This window comes from Oncorhynchus tshawytscha, linkage group LG30, assembly GCF_018296145.1.
Source record: "Oncorhynchus tshawytscha isolate Ot180627B linkage group LG30, Otsh_v2.0, whole genome shotgun sequence".
In the NCBI taxonomy this organism is placed as follows: Eukaryota; Metazoa; Chordata; class Actinopteri; order Salmoniformes; family Salmonidae; genus Oncorhynchus; species Oncorhynchus tshawytscha.
In genome coordinates, this window is record NC_056458.1 from 52870605 (window position 1) to 52898101 (window position 27497).

Consider the following 27497-nt stretch of genomic DNA (forward strand, 5'->3'; position numbering starts at 1 on the left):
CCACCCCTCTCTCTCCTTCCTTGGGTCCACCCCTCTCTCTCCTTCCTTGGGTCCACCCCTCTCTCTCCTTCCTTGGGTCCACCCCTCTCTCTCCTTCCTTGGGTCCACCCCTCTCTCTCCTCTCCTTCCTTGCCCCCCCATCTCTCTTTCCTCTCCTTCCTTGGGTCCCTCTCTCCTCTCCTTCCTTGGGTCCCCCTCCTCTCTCATTATTTCCTCTCCTTCCTCTGGTTTTCTATACACTTGCTTGTCAGAGCATAGCATGCCTCCTTTTCATCCACACTGGTGACAGTTTTGTATCATTTAAAAAAAAAAATATATATATATATATATATAGTATATATATATATATACTAAATATTTACTATAAAATAGTGTGTAATGGCATCACTGATTGGTTGGTTGTATTTTCTCTAGTCTTGGTTCAGAGTCAGATAACTTGTTTTTAAAATCAGGCAAGTCTTTTTTCATAGCTGACAGTCTGTTTATAGTGTGGCGTTTGCTGTATCAGGCGGAGTGATTCTAACCTGTTACTCCTTCCCTCTCTGTTGGTTTTGGGATCTGTCTCAAGGGGGGCTGTGATTGGAGGAGGGCTCTCTGTCTCCCCATCCCGGAGCCAATCAGACCATCAGGATCAGAGCAGGATTCAGGATTAGGATTAATGATGGAGAGAAAGGAAACCCGGATCGGGACCCCGGCCCCAGTCCACTGGAACCTATAAACTAGACCTTACTCAATTGGCTCTAAAACACACTAAATTCAGTTTTTAGTATTTTTTTCCCATGTGGAACCTCCAGCACCCGTCTGGGATCCAGTAGTTTTTTGGGTTTAAAAGAGGAGCTCAAAGCTGGGAGCAAAACCAGGAGTCTCAGGATGGAGGCGCGCGCGTAAGGAGAGCGGTAACTAGAGTCTGGGAGGAGGGATCGAGGTGGTGGGGGGGGTGGGGGTGGTATGGGAGGAGGGATCGATGTGGTGGAGGGGGTTGAGGGAGGGTCTGGGAGAAGGGATCAATGTGGGGGGGATTGAGGGAGGGTCATGTTTTTTAAGGTTTCCTCAGTAAGTTATGAGGATGATGGGATTGTTTCTCCAGTTGGTCACTTTTAATGTTTCAGCTCTTTCAATAAAGTCTGCCTTCTACAGTAGCAACCGTGTCTCTGTTTCCCTGTTTCAGCAACATACACAGGACAAACAACACTTCACATATGTACAACATATCACAGGACATCGTTAAAAGTTATAACAGACATATAGATCACTACTGTTAGTGTGGGGTTATGGTTTATAGTCTGTTAAGGAATCTGATGCTGGTTTGTTCTGCAGAGACAAGACATCTGTACCATCCATCCAGTAGCCACCGTGTTGTATTATAGACCTGTAGAATGATAGAGAAGTATCTTCAGACAGACAAACCATATCTAGAAATCTGTATCAGTCCCTCTGAATATGAATGCATCTTAAGTATTTCACTGTAAGGTTTACACCTGTTGTATTCGGTGCATGTGACAAATAACATTTGATTGGTTTGCCTCCCTGCCAGCCTGTCTGTCCGTCCCCTCTGCCTGACAAGGTCTGTCGGCCTGCCTGGCACCTCTGTCTACCTGCCTGTCTTTCTACCATCTTTTTCCCAGCTGATCATAATTGTATCAGTTCGGGATATATCACCTTCATGCCCGTCTCTCACCCGGGACACGGTGCATTCTGGGTGGAAACAAGATGCGGGCAGGAGCGCGCTAGTGAAAACGATCGCAACACGCGGGGGGAGTCGGAATAGCTAATCAGATCGTCAATGCAGTGCGGGGGGGCGTGGCATGTAAGTAACCGGTAAACACAGAACTCCGCTCGAAACACGCACAACGGAGGTGAGAAAGATAGACGTCCAGACAGAATTGCGTTGTTCAGCGCGTCTACTAAGCACAAGCAACAGCAGCAAGAGGGTGAGCGAAGTTACATTTCTGTCTCTTCTGTTCTGCATGGAGCTGTGTTGAAACGGTATGGTCTGGTAGATGGAATCAGCTGTGTTGAAACTGTATGTTCTGGTAGATGGAATCAGCTGTGTTGAAACTGTATGTTCTGGTAGATGGAATCAGCTGTGTTGAAACGGTATGGTCTGGTAGATGGAATCAGCTGTGTTGAAACGGTATGGTCTGGTAGATGGAATCAGCTGTGTTGAAACTGTATGTTCTGGTAGATGGAATCAGCTGTGTTGAAACGGTATGTGACTGTTAGTCTTAGTTGACTAGCTAGCAAGGGTTAGTAACAACCAGTCTGCTTCTCTAGCAACCTAACCGATAGAACTAACAACCAGTCTGCTTCTCTAGCAACCTAACCGATAGAACTAACAACCAGTCTGCTTCTCTAACAACCAGTCTGCTTCTCTAACAACCAGTCTGCTTCTCTAACAACCAGTCTGCTTCTCTAACAACCAGTCTGCTTCTCTAACAACCAGTCTGCTTCTCTAACAACCAGTCTGCTTCTCTAGCAACCAGTCTGCTTCTCTAACAACCAGTCTGCTTCTCTAGCAACCTAACCGATAGAACTAACAACCAGTCTGCTTCTCTAACAACCAGTCTGCTTCTCTAACAACCAGTCTGCTTCTCTAACAACCAGTCTGCTTCTCTAACAACCAGTCTGCTTCTCTAACAACCAGTCTGCTTCTCTAACAACCAGTCTGCTTCTCTAACAACCAGTCTGCTTCTCTAACAACCTAACCGATAGAACTAACAACCAGTCTGCTTCTCTAGCAACCTAACCGATAGAACTAACAACCAGGTTTAGTGGAAGGATGAATTAGTATGAATTTACTTATGTAAATCTGTATGAAAACATGTAACTAAATGTGTGCTTGTTTTATTTGGCAACCATGGCATAAGCAGGATAAACGCCTCTGCCGAATGAATTCTGAGTACCAAGTCATTCATTATTGACCAGGTAATGTAAAGGGCATCAGCGTTTATCCCTTATATGTACAGAGCCTTCAGAACGTTTTCATACCTCTTGACCTATACCACATGTTGTGTTACAGCCTGAATTCAAAGTGGATTAAATACTTTTTTTCATCCATCTACACATAATACCCCACAATGACAACAAGTTTCATAGAAAATTAAATACCGAAATATCTCATTTACGTAACACTCCAAAATGAGCTTGGTGCATCCAATTGATTTGAATCATTCTTGAGGTGTCACTACAACTTGTCCTCTTCTGGCTGTGCTGGGGGAGAGGAACCAGGCTCTGCGGGGTGACCAGTCCTCTTCTGGCTGTGCTGGGAGAAGATAAGAGTACATGGCCATTTTTGTTAAAGCCAGAACGTTCAAGATGTTCAAACGTAAATAGACTCTCAGCAGGGTCAGATCTCAAATTATCTCATTCTAAAATCTGACCTCTCCACTGGGGGGGGGGGACAAACTGATGCGACACCTATCTATTGTTGTGACTTCCTGAACCTACCATTTGGTATTGAAACCAAACCATACGATTTTAATGAAAGATATTTTAATGAACATGAACATGTGAGTGTAAGAAGCACACATTTCAAATAGTCTACATATCATATTAAACAGCATATAGACACACTAAATAGGTTGGAAGCCAGACAGGGAGCCTAAGAAGGAACTAAAATGTTTTAATTCAGTTTCAAGGCTATAACCCACGAAAAAATACTTTGAAGCATTAGTGATTGTGACACAGTAGCCTGTTAAGGACATAAAGCGCTCAGTATTTAAACATTTTGTTGTGTTGTCATTATAGTCTATACATTTCACATCTAGACTGTGACTTAGAAATAAACACCATTTTAAACCAAAAATGACTTTGGCTTTTGCATTAATTTGGCCAGTTTGTAGCTTCAGGCTCATGTGATAGTGCCTGGAGAGCTGGCCAGCAGTGGAGAATACCCCTCTCCCCACCTGGAGAATACCCCTCTCCCCACTTGGAGAATACCCCTCTCCCCACCTGTAGAGGCACTGGGGAATAACACCCTTTTGGCCACTCTATCCAGGCTGGGCAGAGTTGTTTTAAACATTTTCTATAGGTAGGCCTGAAGGTTTAGACAAAATAACCCAATCAAAACAAAGCTTCTTGAATGTGGGAATAGGCCGGGCCTATGAAGTCATCTGAGCGCGACGTCTGCTTCTTGTTGACCGCTGAACGAGAGACCTCGGTTTATTGTTTCGTAAAGCTGACAGTGTTTTTATATACTTTTGTTGGATCCTGCGTCTCTGTTGAGCTTAGTTGCTGTGAGCGCTGCTGTCTGTCCTGGGATCCTTCAGCTCTGTTGGGCTTAGTTGCTGTGAGCGCTGCTGTCTGTCCCGGGATCCTGCAGCTCTGTTGGGCTTAGTTGCTGTGAGCGCTGCTGTCTGTCCCGGGATCCTGCAGCTCTGTTGGGCTTAGTTGCTGTGAGCGCTGCTGTCTGTCCCGGGATCCTGCAGCTCTGTTGGGCTTAGTTGCTGTGAGCGCTGCTGTCTGTCCCGGGATCCTGCAGCTCTGTTGGGCTTAGTTGCTGTGAGCGCTGCTGTCTGTCCCGGGATCCTGCCAGATTCTGCACATGGAAGCCCAGTTAGCCTATTTGGCACGGCGGTCTCAACTGCAGGTTGCTGTTGAACGTTTCCAGCACTGCAGGAGCTGTTTGCTTTGTTCCAGGACAATGTGGACCGCGCTGACTTTCAATGTAGCAACTGCTTGCTTGCGGAGGACTACAGGGTGGTGAAGTGGCTACTCTTAGCAAGCATGTAGCAAAGCTACACTAGCTACGGGGGAGTCCACGCCCGCCTACTTTTTCTTCCACCCCAGTAGCCGGATTCCACTCTGGTCTGGAAGTGTCGCCAGCGTGTCGGCTCTCCACAGCTGACTGGCCAGTGCTGAGCAGGGTTCCATCCCCGACGGTTTCTTCCCCTTCCCTGGAGAACGGCGCTGTCCTCGACCCAACCAACCAGCCAAGGAGATGCGTCACTCGCAGTGGAAGTCGAAGAAAGTGTCCTCTGGCACCAGGGGTGTCCTTGGAGATGTTGTGCCCGGACCTGACACAGACCAGAAACGGCTTTGCCGCCCTGGATCCAGAGGCTCCGGCGCCTTCTTCCTTGGGGGCTTCCCATTCAAGATCGAATCAGAAGGCCGACGGTACCTATGTCTTCGTCCTCTCTTGTTTCCCTCTCCGGTGGCTTCTACCGCTGGTTCAGATTCTCGGAGCTCCCACCCTCATCAGACTGTGAGGCTGCCTGAGAGACCTGTCGCTTAACCAGCTGTCATCATAGGCAGCTCCATGGTGAGAAACAGCTTGGTCCCAAGGCAAAAACCCTGTGCTACCCAGGAACACGAGTACAGGACATAAGGCTGCTTCAGACTGTTCTACCACAGGAGCACGAGTACAGGACAAAACAAGGCTGCTTCCTACTGTTCTTCCACAGATGCCGGGAGCTGACACTGTCGTAGTCCATGTGGGGTCAAACGACATCAGGAGGGCTAGCTCGGAACATCTGGAAAATGGATTTTAAAGAACTGATTTTAGCATTAAGAGTCCCAAAAACGGCCAATTTCAGGTCCACTACCATCGTGGCGGCAGCGTAGCCTAGTGGTTAGAGCATTGGACTAGTAACCGGAAGGTTGCAAGTTCAAATCCCCGAGCTGACAAGGTACAAATCTGTCGTTCTGCCCCTGAACAGGCAGTTAACCCACTGTTCCTAGGCTGTCATTGAAAATAACAATTTGTTCTTAACTGACTTGCCTTGTTAAATAAAGGTAAAATAAAAATCGTTGTGCCGTCGGTGTGAAAGATTCCGCAGGCTACTGGCATTACACATCTGGCTAAAATATTATTGTAGGGAGTCACTTATAGATACTAAACTGCTTGGAGTAACCCTGGATTGTTAACTGTCATGGTCAAAACATATTGATACAACAGTAGCTAAGATGGGGAGAAGTCTGTCCTTAAGAAGGTAGAGCAACGCTTTATTAACAACACTATCAACAAGTCAGGTCCTACAGGCCCTAGTTCTGTCACACTTGGACTACAGTTGAGTAGTGTGGTCAGGTGCCACAAAGAGGGGCTTAGGAAAATTGCAGTTGGCTCAGAACACGGCAGCACGGCTGGTCCTTGGATGTACACCAGGCTAACATTAATGACATGCATGTCAATCTCTCATGGCTCAAAGTGGAAGAGATTGACTTCATTACTTGTTTTTGTAGGTGTTGACAAGCTGAATGCACTAAGCTGTCTGTCTAAACTACTGGCACACAGCTCAGACACCCATGCATACCCCACAAGACATGTCACCAAAGGTCTCTTCACAGTCCCCAAGTCCAGAACAGACTATGGGAGGCACACAGTACTAAACTCAGCAAAAAAAGAAACCACCTCTTACTGTCAACTGCATTTATTTTCAGCAAACTTAACATGTGTAAGTATTTGTATGAACATAAGATTTAACAACTGAGGCATAAACTGAACAAGTTCCACAGACCTGACTGACAGAAATTGAATAATGTGTCCCTGAACAAAGGGAGGTGTCAAAAGTGAAAGTCAGTATCTGGCTACTATTAAACTCGGACAAAACAGAGATGCTTGTTCTAGGTCCCAAGAAACAAAGAGATCTTCTGTTGAATCTGACAATTCATCTTAATGGTTGTACAGTCGTCTCAAATAAAACTGTGAAGGACCTCGGCATTACTCTGGACCCTGATCTCTCTTTTGAAGAACATATCAAGACCATTTCGAGGACAGCTTTTTTCCATCTACGTAACATTGCAAAAATCAGAAACTTTCTGTCCAAAAATGATGCAGAAAAATTAATCCATGCTTTTGTCACTTCTAGGTTAGACTACTGCAATGCTCTATTTTCCGGCTACCCGGATAAAGCACTAAATAAACTTCAGTTAGTGCTAAATACGGCTGCTAGAATCCTGACTAGAACCAAAAAATTTGATCATATTACTCCAGTGCTAGCCTCTCTACACTGGCTTCCTGTCAAAGCAAGGGCTGATTTCAAGGTTTTACTGCTAACCTACAAAGCATTACATGGGCTTGCTCCTACCTATCTCTCTGATTTGGTCCTGCCGTACATACCTACACGTACGTTACGGTCACAAGACGCAGGCCTCCTAATTGTCCCTAGAATTTCTAAGCAAACAGCTGGAGGCAGGGCTTTCTCCTATAGAGCTCCATTTTTATGGAACGGTCTGCCTACCCATGTCAGAGACGCAAACTCGGTCTCAACCTTTAAGTCTTTACTGAAGACTCATCTCTTCAGTGGGTCATATGATTGAGTGTAGTCTGGCCCAGGAGTGGGAAGGTGAACGGAAAGGCTCTGGAGCAACGAACCGCCCTTGCTGTCTCTGCCTGGCCGGTTCCCCTCTTTCCACTGGGATTCTCTGCCTCTAACCCTATTACAGGGGCTGAGTCACTGGCTTACTGGGGCTCTCTCATGCCGTCCCTGGAGGGGGTGCGTCACCTGAGTGGGTTGATTCACTGTTGTGGTCATCCTGTCTGGGTTGGCGCCCCCTTGGGTTGTGCCGTGGCGGAGATCTTTGTGGGCTATACTCAGCCTTGTCTCAGGATGGTAAGTTGGTGGTTGAAGATATCCCTCTAGTGGTGTGGGGGCTGTGCTTTGGCAAAGTGGGTGGGGTTATATCCTTCCTGTTTGGCCCTGTCCGGGGTGTCCTCGGATGGGGCCACAGTGTCTCCTGACCCCTCCTGTCTCAGCCTCCAGTATTTATGCTGCAGTAGTTTGTGTCGGGGGCTGGGGTCAGTTTGTTATATCTGGAGTACTTCTCCTGTCCTATTCTGTGTCCTGTGTGAATCTAAGTGTGCGTTCTCTAATTCTCTCCTTCTCTCTTTCTTTCTCTCTCTCGGAGGACCTGAGCCCTAGGACCATGCCCCAGGACTACCTGACATGATGACTCCTTGCTGTCCCCAGTCCACCTGGCCATGCTGCTGTTCCAGTTTCAACTGACCTGAGCCCTAGGACCATGCCCCAGGACTACCTGACATGATGACTCCTTGCTGTCCCCAGTCCACCTGGCCATGCTGCTGCTCCAGTTTCAACTTCCACCTGACTGTGCTGCTGCTCCAGTTTAAACTGTTCTGCCTTATTATTATTCGACCATGCTGGTCATTTATGAACATTTGAACATCTTGGCCATGTTCTGTTATAATCTCCACCCGGCACAGCCAGAAGAGGACTGGCCACCCCACAGCCTGGTTCCTCTCTAGGTTTTTTCCTAGGTTTTGGCCTTTCTAGGGAGTTTTTCCTAGCCACCGTGCTTCTACACCTGCATTGCTTGCTGTTTGGGGTTTTAGGCTGGGTTTCTGTACAGCACTTTGAGATATCAGCTGATGTACGAAGGGCTATATAAATAAATTTGATTTGATTTGGTGTGGCCACCAGCTGCATTAAGTACTGCAGTGCATCTCCTTCTCATGGACTGCACCAGATTTGCCAGTTCTTGCTGTGAGATGTTACCCCACTCTTCCACCAAGGCACCTGAAAGTTCCCAGACATTTCTGGGGGGGAATGGCCCTAGCCCTCACCCTCTGATCCAACAGGTCCCAGATGTGCTCAATGGGATTGAGATCCGACCTTTTCGCTGGCTATGGCAGAACACTGATATTCCTGTTTTGCAGGAAATCACGCACAGAACGAGAAGTGTGGCATTGTCAAGCTGGAGGGTCATATCAGGATGAGCCTGCAGGAAGGGTACCACACGAGGGAGGAGGATGTCTTCCCTGTAACGCACAGGGTTGAGATTGCCTGCAATGACAACAAGCTCAGTCTGATGATGCTGTGACACAGCGCCCCAGACCATGACAGGCCCTCCATCTCCAAATTGATACCGCTCCAGAGTACAAGCCTCGGTCTAACGCTCATTCCTTCGACGATAAATGCGAATCCGACTATCACCCCTGGTGAGACAAAACCGTGACTCGTCAGTGAAGACTTTTTGCCAGTCCTGTCTGGTCCAGCGACTGTGGTTTTGTGCTCATCGACACAACATACTAGTACAACAACATACTAGTACATAACCAAATGGTCCCCCTATTCTGGTGAGGACCAGCCTTACAACAGGCCTAAAAGCCTTCAGTCCAGCCTCTATCAGCCTATTGCGGACAGTCTGAGAAGTGATGGAGGGATTGTGCATTCCTGGTGTAACTCGGGCAGTTGTTGTTGTTGCCATCCTGTACCTCTCCCGCAGGTGTGATGTTCGGATGTACCGATCCTGTGCAGGTGTTGTTACACGTGGTCTGCCACTGCGAGGACGATCAGCTGTCTGTCCTGTCTCCCTGTAGCGCTGTCTTAGGTGTCTCACAGTACGGACATTGCAATATATTGCCCTGCCCACATCTGCAGTCCTCAATCCTCCTTGCAACATGCCTAAAGCACGTTCGCGCAGATGAGCAAGGGACCCTGGGCATCTTTCTTTTGGTGTTTTTCAGTGGCCGTAGAAAGGCCTCTAGTGTCCTAAGTTTTCATAACTGTGACCTTAATTGCCTAAGCTGTTAGTGTCTTAATGACCGTTCCACAGGTTCATGTTCATGAATTGTTTATGGTTCATTGAACAAGCATGGGAAACGCATGGGAAAAGACCTGAAGTTTTTTGGATTTTTACAAATTCTTTGAAAGACATTGTCCTGAAAAAGGTCTGTTTTTCTTTTTTTGCTGAGTTTATAAAGCGCCATGACCACATGGAACTCTATTCCACATCAGGTAACTGATGCAGCAGTAGAATCAGATTTTAAAATACGCAGGGACTGTGAAGCAAGACAAACAGGCTCAGACACATGCATACACACACTGTGAAGAGACCGACACAAAGGTAGACCCATGCATACGCACACATTGATATTGTCGTATGGTGGTATTTAACATGCTGTGTTGTGGATATGTGGTGGTGTTATGTGATGTACTGTTTTATCTTTAGTTCATTCAGTACAAACAGTTCACTGTTTTATATGTCATGTGGACGCTTTGGTGTGTCTGGACCCCAGGAAGAGTAGCTGCTGCATGGGCAGGAAGTAATGGAGATCCATTAAAAAAAACAGTTCCTGTCAAGGCAGCAGCTACTCTTCCTGTTTTTTTTAATGGATCCCCATTAGTTCCTGTCAAGGCAGCAGCTACTCTTCCTAATGGGGATCCATAATAAATACAATTGGCATAGCATCATCCGGGTTATGGAGGGAATGGCCGGTAGGGATATCCTTGTCTCATCGCGCACTAGCGACTCCTGTGGCAGGCCAGGCGCAGTGCACGCTAACCAAGGTTGCCAGGTGCACGGTGTTTCCTCCGACACATTGGTGCGGCTGGCTTCCAGGTTGGATGCGCGCTGTGTTAAGAAGCAGTGCGGCTTGGTTGGGTTGTGTATCGGAGGACGCATGACTTTCAACCTTTTGTCTCTCCCGAGCCCGTACAGGAGTTGTAGCGATGAGACAAGATAGTAACTACTAACAATTGGATACCACGAAATTGGGAAGAAAAATTTTACAAATTTAAACATGTATGTAGTAGACCCACAGAAGGACCGACCCCACAGACAATCGGCAGAGGAAATTCAAATGTAATTGTATTCAATGTTCGTGACGGACAAGGGACGTTTTCGTTTTTTTCCTTTGTAAATGTGAGTCCCTCTGACTAGAGTGCCATGTCACTCTAGTGCCAGTAACAGGACTCGGAAGGGGTGCTAGTCGGCCAGAGTGGGCCCAGGTTCTGGTCAGAAGTAGGGCGCTAGTCGGCCAGACTGGGCCCAGGTTCTGGTCAGAAGTAGGGCGCTAGTCGGCCAGACTGGGCCCAGGTTCTGGTCAGAAGTAGGGCGCTAGTCGGCCAGACTGGGCCCAGGTTCTGGTCAGAAGTAGGGCGCTAGTCGGCCAGACTGGGCCCAGGTTCTGGTCAGAAGTAGGGCGCTAGTCGGCCAGACTGGGCCCAGGTTCTGGTCAGAAGTAGGGCGCTAGTCGGCCAGACTGGGCCCAGGTTCTGGTCAGAAGTAGGGCGCTAGTCGGCCAGACTGGGCCCAGGTTCTGGTTAGGAGTAGGGCGCCAGACTCCTTTACCCTCTCTCCAGTCCCACTGCTTACGATACCATGAATTAGGATCTACAGGTTAAATCTGCAATATTTTACTTTTTGTGTGACCTGACAATTCACAATTTTAGGAACCAGGAAATGGTGAAGCGATTTCTCCGTAGTGTATCTTTAACTAACCTTCTTCTCCCTCCCCCTCTAGTCATCATGACCGACAGGAAGGCTGTCATAAAGAATGCCGACATGTCAGAGGACATGCAGCAGGATGCTGTGGACTGTGCCACTCAGGCCATGGAGAAATACAACATTGAGAAGGACATCGCTGCTTACATCAAGAAGGTTGCTAACCAGACAGACATCCTTACCGTGTGTGTGTGTGTGTGTGTGTGTGTGTGTTTCTAAATGTTCCCTGTTTTGTTCCAGGAGTTTGACAAGAAGTACAACCCCACGTGGCATTGCATTGTGGGTAGAAACTTTGGCAGCTACGTGACGCATGAAACCAAACACTTCATCTACTTCTACCTGGGCCAGGTGGCCATCCTGCTCTTCAAGTCTGGTTGAACCCCTACACCTTAACCGCTACTCCCTAACCACCTGACCACCTACCTGGGTCATCCTCCAGCTCTCTCTCCTCCTGTCTCCACTGACCGAGGCAGGCCGCTACTCCTCCCCTGGATTGTGATACATTGATGGTTGTGGCCACACACACATTGAAGAGTTCTAGATGATTCTCCATTGTGTCTGTGGGGTGCTGCATGGGCCATGTACATGGTGTGTATCTGTTGCAGTATAATTAACATGATGGGATACACCCTGTCCCTATACACTATTCCTTATGTAGTGCACTACTTTTGACCAGGGCTCATAGGGAATAGGGGGCATTTGGGACACAACTAATGACTACATGTGTATATTTTGCAGTATGAGAATTGCTACTCACAGAGTTGCTGAAGGCCTACAAAGTAGAGATTATTATGTTACGTTTTTGTTTTTCTTTGCACTGCTGTATAAAATGCTTTGACTGTTGGTTCATAAAGATTTGTTCAACACTATTTAAAAGGAACATGGACTAGTGATTTACTGGGGGCGTGTCATCTCTCATCATTCATGGCAAAGATACAGAACACCTTCTATTGCCTGTGGAGAGATTCAGGTCATCTCTTTCTCCAAGCTTGTGCCTGGGGGTCATGGATAAGAGTCAGGCAACTCATGATCCATCCTATGGATACACCAAAAGCCTGTATCAAGAATTACAAACCATCTGTGGAGTCTTGATATGACCATGGGATATTACATCCACCTAGTGCCAGGGTCCACATCACAGGAGTGCTCAGGATCTCATAACTGAAATATCAATGGGTAGCTAGGGCCTGCCTCCTATTTGATTGATGTTTCTCCCTGTCTGTCTCATTGATGTTTCTTAAGCTACTGCTGCTGACTGCCTTTCTGAGCTGCTTCAAGACACCTGAAGCAGTGGAATCAACTAGGAACTGACACATTTTTCAAAGTGACCGATTCTTGTTTATAATAAAGTAATATTTCAAATATGTTATTAATATTAGATATAAATAGTAACCTGTTCACTGGATATACATTTGTGAAAACGGTTCAAGATTAGATATGGTGGATTTAAAATAGCCTATATAAAACACCTCTGGGTTTATTTTCTATTAGAAGCTGCACAGAACAGGAAACCACCACTCTTATGTCACTTTCTTAGAGGAATAGGTAGGACTAATGAAGAGAATTTAATGTAGACCGTGACTGGCCTCATACTCCATAACAGTAGGTCTCGGTGTATGCGCCTTATAAATTGGATGCGACCCGCCAATCCGAAGAAGAACAAAAGGGAAACTACGCTTTGACCTCCTGCTAACCCCGGATGTACCATTGCAGCAGAGTTTTTCCTGAAAGATGGCTGCCAGAGCAACGTTGTCACCAGGCTCTAGTCCTCCAATGTCTTCCAGCCTAGCCGGTATTAACGACGGTGTGTCAGTAACGCTATCACCAGATGCGGTCCCGTTCAGCCCGCTGGCTCCGGGGGACCGGGAGGAGATGGGTTCCGTGGCGGGGCAGTTCTCCCACTACGCATCCAAGCTCCGCTCACTGCGAGGCGGAGATCCAGCCAGCCTGAAAACACAACTCAACCTGCTGTTCGACCAACTGATATCTGAAAACTACAGCCCGAACCACAACATTCGACCTGAGGTACAGTAGCTATGATGAAGCTATGGACATTTGAACTTTAAACTTAGCTAAATAGTGAGCTTGCTAGTTACTGGGATTTTGATTATGTCAATATTGCTTGAAATTAACAATTTACTTATGTAGCTTGCATTTGAAATTTGAGGTTTCAAAAGGTTTCAAAACAGCCTGTTTAACTGAAGCCCGTGGAAAGGTGTTTCTGTCCTTAAGGCTTTTAACATGAACAACTTTCAATACCTTTGCCTAACCTACGTGATTTAACCAAATATGTTTGGCATCCATTACTCGTTGTTACAGCATAGGTACAGTTTGGTGTAGTGCAGAGAATTTTCAACCAGCCTTGGTGATACTATCTTCTGCATTGCCCAAACGTGTTATCTTTTTAAAATGTCCTGTTGCAGTGGCACCCATGGTGCTCAGGATGCATTACCTGTTAGGCTGTCCACCCCCCCATGGTGCTCAGGATGCATTACCTGTTAAAGCTGTCCAGGATGCATTACCCCCCATGGTGCTCAGGATGCATTACCCGCTAGGCTGTCCACCCCCACACGGTGCTCAGGATGCATTACCCGTTAGGCTGTCCAGGCTGTCCGTTAGGCTGTCCAGGAGAGAGATGACATAGTGGTGGGTCTAATAGAACAGGAGAGAGATGACATAGTGGTGGGTCTAATAGAACAGGAGAGAGATGACATGGTGGTGGGTCTAATAGAACAGGAGAGAGATGACATGGTGGTGGGTCTAATAGAACAGGAGAGAGATGACATGGTGGTGGGTCTAATAGAACAGGAGAGAGATGACATGGTGGTGGGTCTAATAGAACAGGAGAGAGATTACATAGTGGTGGGTCCAATAGAACAGGAGAGAGATGACATGTCCAGTCAAAAGTTTGGACACATCTGCTCATTCAAGGGATTTTCTTTTCTTTTTACATAAAAAATATGAAGTAACACATATTGATCCATGTAGTAACCAAAAAAGTGTTAAACAAATAAAAAAATATTTTATATTTGACATTCTTCAAAGATCCACCCTTTTCCTTGACAACTTTGCACACTCTTGGCATTCTCTCAACCAGCTTCACCTGGAAGGCTTTTCCAACAGTCTTGAAGGAGTTACCACACATGCTGAGCACTTGTTGGCTGCTTTTCCTTCACTCTGCGGTCCAATTCATCTCAAACCATCTCAATTGGGTTGAGGTCGGGCGATTGTGGAAGCGAGGTCATCTGATGCAGCACTCCATCATTCTCCTTGGTCAAATAGCCCTTACACAGCCTGGAGGTGTGTTTGGTCATTGTCCTGTTGAAAAACAAATGATAGTCCCACTAAGCACAAAGCAGATGGGATGGCGTATTGCTGCAGAATGCTGTGGTAGCCATGCTGGTTAAGTGTGCCTTGAATTCTAAATGAATCACAGACAGTGTCACCAGCAAAGCACCTCCACACCTCCTCCTCCATGCTTCACGGTGGGAACCACACACGGGGAGATCATCCGTTCAACTACTCTGCGTCTCACAAAGACACAGCGGTTGGAACCAAAAATCTCAAATTTGGAGCCATCAGACCAAAGGACATATTTGGCTACCAAGTGGCGCAGCTGTCTAAAGCACTGCATCTCAGTGCAAGAGGTGTCACTACAGACCCTGGTTTGATTCCAGGCTCTATCATAAGCGGCCGTGATTGGGAGTCCCATAGGGCAGCGCACAATTGGCCCAGCGTCGTTAGGGTTTGGCCGGGGTAGGCTGTCATTGTAAATAAGAATTTGTTCTTAACTGACTTGCCTAGTTAAAGGTTCAATTTAAAAAATCCATCCATTTAATGTTCACTTCTTGTGTTTCTTTGCCTGATTCACACTGTCTCCTCTGAACAGTTGATGTTGAGATGTGTCTGTTACTTGAACTCTGGGCCGCATTTATTTGGGCTGAAATTTGGCTGGTAACTCTAATGAACTTAGCCTCGGCAGCAGAGGTAACTCTGGGTCTTCCTTTCCTGTGGCGGTCCTCATCAGAGCCAGTCGTCATAGCGCTTGAAGGTTTTTGCGACTGCACTTGAAGAAACTTTTGAAGTTCGTGAAATGTTCGTTATTGACTGAAAATGTCTTAAAGTAATGATGGATTGTCATTTCTCTTTGCTTATTTAAGCTGTTCTTGCCATAATATGGACTTGGTCTTTTTTATCTTCTGTATACCACCCTTACCTTGTCACAACACAACTGATTGGCTCAAACGCATTTTTTAAAATTATTATGAATCCGTTATTTTACCAGGTAAATTGACTGAGAACACTTAATAATGCCGATGCATGCATAACTAACAGGTGTTTACATGGTTTTGAGCCAGGTAATAGGAATTTCAACTTTAGTACCGGTGTTTGAGTAGGGTAAACAATATTTTTCTTTGGATATTTTGTGTCAAATTTTGAGCAGCTGAAGGCATAGATAACAGGTGGAATAAGTTTAAATGTAAAATAAGTAAACATTCTGGCTTGTAAGGCACATGTCCAGGATTCTGCAGTGCTTTGTTTGACTGTATGCCAAGAAATGTTCAGTCTGATTTATTAGACGAGTAGCAAAGCTCATGTTGGCTGTAATGGTGATCGTTTCTGGTCTCCCCCAAAAGTGCGCTTGTTCACGTCCTCTTATCTAATTTGAAAGGAAATGACTGGTATAAGATATTTTATTATGACATGCCTCCACCAATCCCATGCTTTTAGATTTGAAGGAAATAGGAAACAAGTGTACACTTAAGGAGATGTTAGGAGATGCCTTCTGCTTACTGGTTGTCTGTGGTCGTCTGTTGACAGGAAGTATGCGCACTGCTCATCCACGTGACCCGCCTGGTTCCTCTCAGCCAGGAGCACTTGGTCGTCAAGCTATGTCAGCTTACACACCACCTCCTCAACCAGCTACAGGTATCCCCCCACACACCACCACCTCAACCAGCTACAGGTATCCCCCCACACACCACCACCTCAACCAGCTACAGGTATCCCCCCCACACACCACCACCTCAACCAGCTACAGGTATCCCCCCACACACCACCTCCTCAACCAGCTACAGGTACCTCCCCCACACACCACCTCCTCAAGCAGCTACAGGAATCACACACCACCACCTCAACCAGCTACAGGTATCCCCCCACACACCACCTCCTCAACCAGCTACAGGAATCACACACCACCACCTCAACTAGCTACAGGTATCCCCCACACACCACCTCCTCAACCAGCTACAGGTATCCCCCGCGCACACCACCTACTCAACCAGCTACAGGTATCCCCCCACACACCACCTCCTCAACCAGCTACAGGTATCCCCCCCACACACCACCTACTCAACCAGCTACATGTATCCCCCACACACCACCTACTCAACCAGCTACATGTATCCCCCCACACACCACCTACTCAACCAGCTACAGGTATCCCCCCACACACCACCTCCTCAACCAGCTACTGGTATCCCCCAACACACCACCTCCTCAACCAGCTACATGTATCCCCTCCACACACCACCTACTCAACCAGCTACATGTATCCCCCCACCACACCACCACCTCAACCAGCTACATGTATCCCCCCACACACCACCTACTCAACCAGCTACATGTATCCCCCACACACCACCTACTCAACCAGCTACAGGTATCCCCCACACACCACCTCAACCAGCTACAGGAATCACACACCACCACCTCAACCAGCTACAGGTATCCCCCCACACACCACCTCCTCAACCAGCTACAGGTATCCCCCCACACACCACCTCCTCAACCAGCTACAGGTATCCCCCACACACCACCTACTCAACCAGCTACATGTATATCCCCTCCACACACCACCTACTCAACCAGCTACATGTATCCCCCCACACACCACCTACTCAACCAGCTACAGGTATCCCCCCACACACCACCTCCTCAACCAGCTACAGGAATCACACACCACCACCTCAACCAGCTACAGGTATCCCCCCACACACCACCTCCTCAACCAGCTACAGGTATCCCCCACACACCACCTCCTCAACCAGCTACAGGTATCCCCCACACACCACCTACTCAACCAGCTACATGTATCCCTCCACACACCACCTACTCAACCAGCTACATGTATCCCCCCACACACCACCTACTCAACCAGCTACATGTATCCCCCGCGCACACCACCTACTCAACCAGCTACATGTATCCCCCACACACCACCTACTCAACCAGCTACAGGTATCCCCCCACACACCACCTACTCAACCAGCTACAGGTATCCCCCCCACACACCACCTACTCAACCAGCTACATGTATCACCCCACACACCACCTACTCAACCAGCTACATGTATCCCCATCCCACACTACCTACTCAACCAGCTCAACACAGCTCAACCACAGGTATCCCCCCACACACCACCTCCTCAACCAGCTACTGGTATCCCCCCAACACACCACCTCCTCAACCAGCTACATGTATCCCCCACACACCACCTACTCAACCAGCTACATGTATCCCCCCACACACCACCTACTCAACCAGCTACAGGTATCCCCCCCCCACACCACCCACCTCAACCAGCTACAGGTATCCCCCACACACCACCTACTCAACCAGCTACAGGTATCCCCCACACACCACCTACTCAACCAGCTACATGTATCCCCCACACACCACCTACTCAACCAGCTACATGTATCCCCCCACACACCACCTACTCAACCAGCTACAGGTATCCCCCACACACCACCTCCTCAACCAGCTACATGTATCCCCTCCACACACCACCTACTCAACCAGCTACATGTATCCCCCCACACACCACCTACTCAACCAGCTACATGTATCCCCCCACACACCACCTACTCAACCAGCTACAGGTATCCCCCCACACACCACCTCCTCAACCAGCTACATGTATCCCTCCACACACCACCTACTCAACCAGCTACATGTATCCCCCCAACACACCACCTCCTCAACCAGCTACATGTATTCCCCCACACACCACCTACTCAACCAGCTACAGGTATCCCCCACACACCACCTCCTCAAGCAGCTACAGGAATCACACACCACCACCTCAACCAGCTACAGGTATCCCCCACACACCACCTCCTCAACCAGCTACATGTATCCCCCACACACCACCTACTCAACCAGCTGCATGTATCCCCCCACACACCACCTACTCAACCAGCTACAGGTATCCCCCACACACCACCTACTCAACCAGCTACATGTATCCCCTCCACACACCACCTACTCAACCAGCTACATGTATCCCCCACACACCACCACCTCAACCAGCTACATGTATCCCACACACCACCCCCCACACACCACCTACTCAACCAGCTACATGTATCCCTCCACACACCACCTACTCAACCAGCTACATGTATCCCCCACACACCACCACCTCAACCAGCTACATGTATCCCCCCCACACACCACCACCTCAACCAGCTACATGTATCCCCCCACACACCACCTACTCAACCAGCTACATGTATCCCCCCACACACCACCTACTCAACCAGCTACAGGTAGCCCCCCACACACCACCTCCTCAAGCAGCTACAGGAATCACACACCACCACCTCAACCAGCTACAGGTATCCCCCCACACACCACCTCCTCAACCAGCTACATGTATCCCCCCACACACCACCTACTCAACCAGCTACATGTATCCCCCCACACACCACCTACTCAACCAGCTACTGGTATCCCCCAACACACCACCTCCTCAACCAGCTACATGTATCCCTCCACACACCACCTACTCAACCAGCTACATGTATCCCCCACACACCACCACCTCAACCAGCTACATGTATCCCCCCACACACCACCTACTCAACCAGCTACATGTATCCCCCCACCACCTACTCAACCAGCTACAGGTATCCCCCGCACCCCACCTACTCAAGCAGCTACAGGTATCCCCCACACACCACCTCCTCAACCAGCTACATGTATCCCCCCACACACCACCACCTCAACCAGCTACATGTATCCCCCACACACCACCACCTCAACCAGCTACATGTATCCCCCCACACACCACCTACTCAACCAGCTACAGGTACCCCCCCCACACACCACCTCCTCAACCAGCTACAGGAATCACACCACCACCTCCTCAACCAGCTACGGGTATCCCCACACACCACCTCCTCAACCAGCTACATGTATCCCCTCCACACACCACCTCCTCAACCAGCTACATGTATCCCCCACACACCACCACCTCAACCAGCTACATGTATCCCCGCACACCACCTACTCAACCAGCTACATGTATCCCCCCACACACCACCTACTCAACCAGCTACAGGTATCCCCCACACACCACCTACTCAACACCACCACCTACATGTATCCCCTCCACACACCACCTACTCAACCAGCTACATGTATCCCCCCACACACCACCTACTCAACCAGCTACATGTATCCCCCCACACACCACCTGCTCAACCAGCTACAGGTATCCCCCCACACACCACCTCCTCAAACCAGCTACTGGTATCAACCCCCCCAACACACCACCTCCTCAACCAGCTACATGTATCCCCCCCCACACACCACCTCCTCAACCAGCTACATGTATCCCCTCCACACACCACCTACTCAACCAGCTACATGTATCCCCCACACACCACCACCTCAACCAGCTACATGTATCCCCCACACACCACCTCCTCAACCAGCTACTGGTATCCCCCCCAACATACACACCACCACCTCAACCAGCTACAGGTATCCCCTCACCCCTACTCTCTGTAACCGTGTGTGTGTAGGTGATAGTGGACGAGCAGACGCTGGATGTGTGTGTGTGTTACGTGGTCCGTGCGCTGGCAGTGTGTAGCCTCTGGACTCACAGTGAGGTGCTGCAGGCGTTATCTACTCTGATCTATGGAAACGGACCTCGCTGCAACCGGGTAGGTAGGTTGGGGGGGTGAGGGTGAGGTATGTGTGTGAGGGATGTGTGACGAGCATGCTCTCTCTGTTGCAGCATCTGATTGAGTTGCTAGGTGATGGTGGAGTCCTGCGTCTCTATAGCGACCCGTCTCAGCCAGACATGGAGCTGCGCCGTGCTGCTCTCACCTGCATGGCTAACCTCTGTCTGGGGTAGGACTCACACATACCAAACCACACCATAACATACCACACCATAACGCACACCACATCGCATACCATACCACACCCCACCATACCACACCCCACCATACCACACGCCACCATACCATACCCCACCACACCATACCACAGCATACCACACCATATTTTACCACACCATACCACACCATATTTTACCCCACCATACCATACCCCACCACACCATACCACAGCATACCCCACCACACCATATTTTACCACACCATACCACAGCATACCATATTTTACCACACCCCACCACACCACACCCCACCACTTCATACCATACCATACCCCACCACCCCATACCACACCATTCCCCCCACCATACCATACCCCCACCATACCATACCCTACCATACCATATTTTACCACACCATACCCCACCACACCATACCACACCATACCATATTTTACCCCCATTCCTCACCACACCATACCACACCATACCATACACCCACCATACCACACCATGCCACACCATACCATACCACACCATACCACACCATACCATACATCCACCACACCATACCACACCATACCCACCACACCATGCCACACCATACCACACCATATCCCACCCCACCATACCACATCGCACCACACCACATCGTACACCATACCACACCCTCCACACCATACCACAGCATACCACACCATATTTTACCCCACCATACCCCACCACACCATACCACAGCATACCCCACCACACCATATTTTACCACACCATACCCCACCACTTCATACCATACCATACCCCACCATACCACACCATATTTTACCATACCACACCATACCCCACCACACCATACCCCACCACTTCATACCATACCATACCCCACCATATTTTACCATACCACACCATACCCCACCACACCATATTTTACCACACCATACCCCACCACACCATATTTTACCACACCATACCACACCATACCACACCATACCCCACCACTTCATACCATACCCCACCATACCACACCATATTTTACCATACCACACCATACCCCACCACTTCATACCATACCATACCCCACCATATTTTACCATACCACACCACACCACACCCCCACCACACCATACCCCACCATACCACACCCCACCACTCCATACCATACCCCCACCACACCATACCTCACCATACCACCCCATTCCCTCACCACACCATACCCCACCATACCACACCCCACCACTACCATACCACCCCACCACCACACCATACCTCACCATACCACCCCATTCCTCACCACACCATACCCCACCACACCATACCACACCATGCCCCACCATGCCCCACCATGCCACACCATACCACACCACACCATTTTACCATACCACACCATACCCACCACACCATACCACACCACCACCCTCCACACCATACCACAGCATACCACACCATATTTTACCACACCATAGCCCACCACACCATACCACACCCCACCACTTCATACCATACCACACCATACCACCCCATTCCCTCACCATACCATACCCCACCATACCACACCATATTTTACCATACCACACCCCACCACTTCATACCATACCATACCCCACCACAGCATACCACAGCATACCCCACCACACCATATTCTACCACACCATACCCCACCATACCCCACCACATCATACCATAGCACACCACACCATATTTTACCACACCATACCCCACCACACCATACCCCACCATACCACACCCCACCACTCCATACCATACCCCACCACACCATACCTCACCATACCACCCCATTCCCTCACCACACCATACCCCACCACACCATACCATATACCCCACCACACCATACCCCACCATGCCCCACCATGCCACACCATACCACACCATACCATACCCCACCACACCATACCATATTTTACCACACCATACCACAGCATACCCCACCCACCATACCACACCCCACCACTTCATACCATACCACACCATACCACCCCATTCCCTCACCATGCCATACCCCCCACCATACCATACCATACCCCACCATACCACACCATATTTTACCATACCACACCCCACCACTTCATACCATACCCCACCACACCATACCACCCCATTCCCTCACCATACCATACCCCCACCATACCATACCCCACCATACCATACCCCACCATACCACACCATATTTTACCATACCACACCATACCCCACCACACCATATTTTACCACACCATACCCCACCACACCAAACCCCACCATACCACACCCCACCACTCCATACCATACCCCACCACACCATACCTCACCATACCACACCATACCCCCACCACACCATACCCCACCACACCATGCCCCACCATGCCACACCATACCACACCACACCATACCCCACCACACCATACCACACCATACTCCACCACACCATGCCACACCATACCCCACCATACCCCCATCATACCATACCACACCATACCCCCCACCACACCATATTTTACCACACCATACCCCCCACCACACCAAACCCCACCATACCACACCCCACCACTCCATACCATACCCCACCACACCATACCTCACCATACCACCCCACACCATACCTCACCACACCATACCACACCATGCCACACCATGCCCCACCATACCACACCATACCACACCATACCACACCACACCATACCCCACCACACCATACTCCACCACACCATACCACACCATGCCACACCATACCCCATCATACCATACTACACCATACCCCACCCCACTATACCACATCGCACCACACCACATCGTACACCATACCACACCCTCCACACCATACCACAGCATACCACACCATATTTTACCCCACCATACCATACCCCACCACACCATATTTTACCCCACCATACCATACCCCACCACACCATATTTTACCCCACCATACCATACCCCACCACACCATATTTTACCCCACCATACCATACCCCACCATACCATACCCCACCACACCATACCCCACCACACAATACATACCACACATATCTCTCTGTTTGCTGGCGTTGTACACTGTTTTGACGGTTTAATGTGTAGTGTTCCAGGCCAGGCGTCCCTTGAAGACCCGTACAGGAGTGTGTGTTTCAAAGTCTTCCTGCAGACGCTCCAGTCACCCAAACCCCCGGACGCTGAAGAACTGCTCTACTGCACGGTACACACAGACACCACACTAGGGAACCGGGTTAATGAGATTTACATAGTATTCCCGGCCAAACCCGCGCTGATGGACACCAAGTCTGAGCCAAATCTCATAGTCTTCATGTGGTTGAAAAGTGTCCACACTGAACAACTATATTACAATCCATGTAAAGTGTTGGTCCAATGTTATGAACTGATATAAAAGATCCCAGAAATGTTCCATACTCATCATTCTGAAGCTGATCTGCGTGCTCGTCATCCTCACCAGGGTCTTGATCTGACTGCAGTTCTGTGTCGTAACTGACTAGAGTTGGTAAATGCTCTTCGATGGCCATTGGCACACTGGATAATTAATCCCGATTTCACTGTACCAGGCAGAGGGCGTGTATGGCATCATGTGGGCAAGCGGTTTGCTCTTCACAATGCTGGCATCAGAGTACCCCATGGTGGGGTTATGGGCAGGCATAAAGCTACGGACACCAAACACAATTGAATTTGAGCTATGACAATTCGAATGCACAGAGATACTGTGATGAGATCCTGAGGCCCATTGTCGTGCCATTGATCCAGCGCCATCACCTCATGTTTCAGCCTGATAATGCACGGTCCCATGTCACAAGGCTCTGTACACAATTCCTGGAAGCTCTACATGTCCCAGTTCTTCCATGGTGTACATACTCACCAGAAATGTCACCCATTGAGCATGTTTGGGATGCTCTGGATTGATGTGTACGACAGCGTGTTCCAGTTCCCGCCAATATCCAGCATCTTCACACAGCCATTGAAGAGGAGTGGGACAACATTCCCCAGGCCACAATCAACAGCTCTATGTGAAGGGGATGTGTCACGCTGCATAAGGAAAATGAGTGGTCACCCCAGATACTGACTGGTTTTCTGATCCATCCTTTTTTTAATGTATCTGTGACCAACAGATGCATATCTCTGTTCCTAGTCATGTGAAATCCATAGATTAGGGCCTAATTCAGTTATTTACATTGACTGATTTTCTCCTGTTTGAACTATATCTCAGTGAAGTCATTGAAATTGTAGCATGTTGTGTTTTTATATTTTTGTTTAGTGTGAATTGCGTGACACAATTTTTCCTTCAGGCTCGCCGAAGAGTGAAATATTGAGAAAATGGATGCGAGCCCCAGTATTAAAGCAAGGAATCTTTCTTAGGGTGGGGCTCTATGGTTGTCAATTGGGTGTGATGTCACTTTGCTTCATATGAATAGGATTGGTCTTTGACTCACCATAGTAGAGATACCGATTTGAAAGGGAACCACTCCCGCTTCCCTGTGAGAAACTGGTGAATTATACTGAACAGAAATATATGAAGGAGCGTGAGGAAGGATGAGGAAACAGTAGAGGTAGGCAGGCTAATAGACATGGTTTATTATGAGGTATATATGCATCAGACTAATTATACTCATGTAAAATAGGCTTTATTATATTTCAACATTTAAATCTAAGTGGCTAGCCTGTAGTTGTAACTTCGTAGGCTACATGCCTGCAGCAGCATCACCCTCTCAGCTTCATCAAATCAAAATGTATTAGTCACCTGCTCTGAATACAACCGGTGTAGATCTTACAGTGAAATGCTTACTTACGAGCCCCTAACCAACAATGCAGTTAAAAAACAAGTAATTAAAGAGCAGCAGTAAAATAACAAATGCGAGACTATATACAGAGGGGTACCGGTACAGAGTCAATGTGCGGGGGCACAGAGTCAATGTGTGAGGTAGTATGTACATGTAGGTATAGTTATTACAGTGACTATGCATAGATGATAACAACAGAGAGTAGCAGCGGTGTAAAGGGTGGGGTGGGCAATGCAAATAGTCTGGGTAGCCATTTTACTAGATGTTCAGGAGTCTTATGGCTTGGGGGTAGAAGCTGTTTAGATGCCTCTTGGACCTAGACTTGGCTCTCCGGTACCGCTTGCCATGCGGTAGCAGAGAGAACAGTCTGACTGGGGTGGCTGGAGTCTTTTGACCATTTTTAGGACCTTCCTACTTATGTATATATATTTTTTTAATTATACATCAGACATTTACGTGTAGGCAGGGGGACCAGGGAGTTGAGGTGACACGGTATGTACGTGTAGGCAGGGGGACCAGGGAGTTGAGGTGATACGGTATGTACGTGTAGGCAGGGGGACCAGGTCGGTCCAGGGAGCAGTGAAGGGGTTAGGGTTCCACTAACTCTGTGTGTGTGTGTGTGTGTGTGTGTGTGTGTGTAGGTGATCCAGGGAGCATTGAAGGGCCTCCAGTCCTCTCTGTGTGGAGGGAAGTGGAGGTTTGGAGGACAGGAGGAACTGGGAGCTCTATTGGCAGTTCTCAAGGTACACATCTACTGTATTTACACTGGGTCAAATATACACTGGGTCAGATAAATCAAATATACACTGGGTCAAATAAATCAAATATATACTGGGTCAGATAAACAAATATATACTGGGTCAGACAAACAAATATACACTGGGTCAGATAAATCAAATATACACTGGGTCAGATAAATCAAATATACACTGGGTCAAATAAATCAAATATAAACTGGGTCAGATAAACAAATATACACTGGGTCAAATATATACTGGGTCAAATAAATCAAATATATACTGAGTCAGATAAATCAAATATACACTGGGTCAGATAAATCACATATACACTGGGTCAAATATATACTGGGTCAGATTAAATATACACTGGGTCAGATAAATCAAATATACACTGGGTCAAATATATACGGAGTTAAATATACACTGGGTCAAATATATACTGGGTCAAATAAATCAAATATACACGGGGTCAGATAAATGAAATATACACTGGGTCAAATATACACTGGGTCAGATAAATCAAATATACACTGGGTCAAATATACTGGGTCAGATAAATCAAATATACACTGGGTCAAATATATACTGGGTCAGCTAAATCAAATATACACTGGGTCAAATATACACTGAGTCAAATATATACTGGGTCAGATAAATCAAATATACACTGGGTCAAATATATACTGGGTCAAATAAATAAAATATACACTGGGTCAGATAAATCAAATATAGACGGGGTCAGAAAAATCAAATATATACTGGGTCAAATATATACTGGGTCAAATATACACTGGGTCAAATATATCAAAAATATACTGGGTCAAATATACATGGAGTCAAATATACACTGGGTCAAACTGGAGGGTACTGGATTTGTGTTGATTTGTGTTTATTTCATAGATTTTCTTGCTTATCTTTATCAAGGCTGAAACTGTATGTTGATTGAATTTATTTGATTATAAAGAGAAACGATACATAAAATATTGTTGATAAAATGTCAGTAGTTTGGTTGAAAGTGTCTCCATACAGGTGTTGATGTGTCCACAGAGGCTCATGTTCCAAGGTTGTCCAGGAGTGTGTGTGGAGTGGCCGTCGGTGCTGTACCCCGCTCCCCTGCCTCAGTACGAAACCTGCAGTACCCCCAAACCTCCCGAACCTCCACAGAACCCCCCCACCCAGACCTCGGGGGTAAGAGACTGTGTCTGATTTATTCCAGAGGGCCTGATGGGAACTGTCAGAGGTCCACATTTTCATCTTGGAGGGCAGGATCACAACTGGTTTCCATCCTTTGACCCAGCAAAGGAGATTTAAAATAATTTAATCACCCTCGCCTCTTTCCCCGTCTCTCCTCTTTCTCTCCGTCTCTCCTCTTTCTCCCCTTCTCTCCGTCTCTCCTCTTTCTCCCCTTCTCTCCGTCTCTCCTCTTTCTCCCCTTCTCTCCGTCTCTCCTCTTTCTCCCCTTTCGTCTCTCCTCTTTCTCCCCTTCTCTCTCCGTCTCTCCTCTTTCTCCCCTTCTCTCCGTCTCTCCTCTTTCTCCCCTTCTTTCTCCCCGTCTCTCCTCTTTCTCCCCTTCTCCCCGTCTCTCCTCTTTCTCCCCTTCTCTCCCCTTTCTCTCTCCTCTTTCTCCCCTTCTCCCCGTCTCTCCTCTTTCTCCCCTTCTCCCCGTCTCTCCT

The 27497-nt window shown here is 48.1% G+C and overlaps 2 protein-coding genes across 3 annotated transcripts in view; both read left to right on the forward strand.

Moving 5' to 3' along the window:
- Positions 1-1748: 1748 nt before the first annotated feature.
- Positions 1749-12053, forward strand: LOC112235688 (dynein light chain 2, cytoplasmic). 2 transcript variants are annotated; one of them, XM_024404167.2, is made up of 4 exons: positions 1749-1931; positions 2871-2925; positions 11204-11340; positions 11425-12053. In XM_024404167.2, the coding sequence occupies exons 3-4, from the start codon at positions 11209-11211 to the stop codon at positions 11560-11562; spliced, it is 270 nt and encodes an 89-aa protein (XP_024259935.1). In that variant the 5' UTR covers positions 1749-1931; positions 2871-2925; positions 11204-11208; the 3' UTR covers positions 11563-12053. The 2 variants fall into 2 exon arrangements, with proteins under 2 accessions (XP_024259935.1, XP_024259934.1); XM_024404166.2 differs by lacking the exon at positions 2871-2925 and having other exon boundaries at positions 1757-1931.
- An 808-nt stretch (positions 12054-12861) lies between these two features.
- The window catches only part of heatr6 (HEAT repeat containing 6), a gene marked incomplete at its 3' end in the record, with an annotated part of 42282 nt that continues 27646 nt past the window's right edge, over positions 12862-27497 (forward strand). Inside the window, 7 exon segments of the mRNA XM_042309247.1 lie at positions 12862-13209; positions 16006-16113; positions 19999-20139; positions 20214-20329; positions 23382-23496; positions 25726-25827; positions 26872-27012. Of these exon segments, the coding sequence (XP_042165181.1) occupies positions 12916-13209; positions 16006-16113; positions 19999-20139; positions 20214-20329; positions 23382-23496; positions 25726-25827; positions 26872-27012 (1017 nt within the window).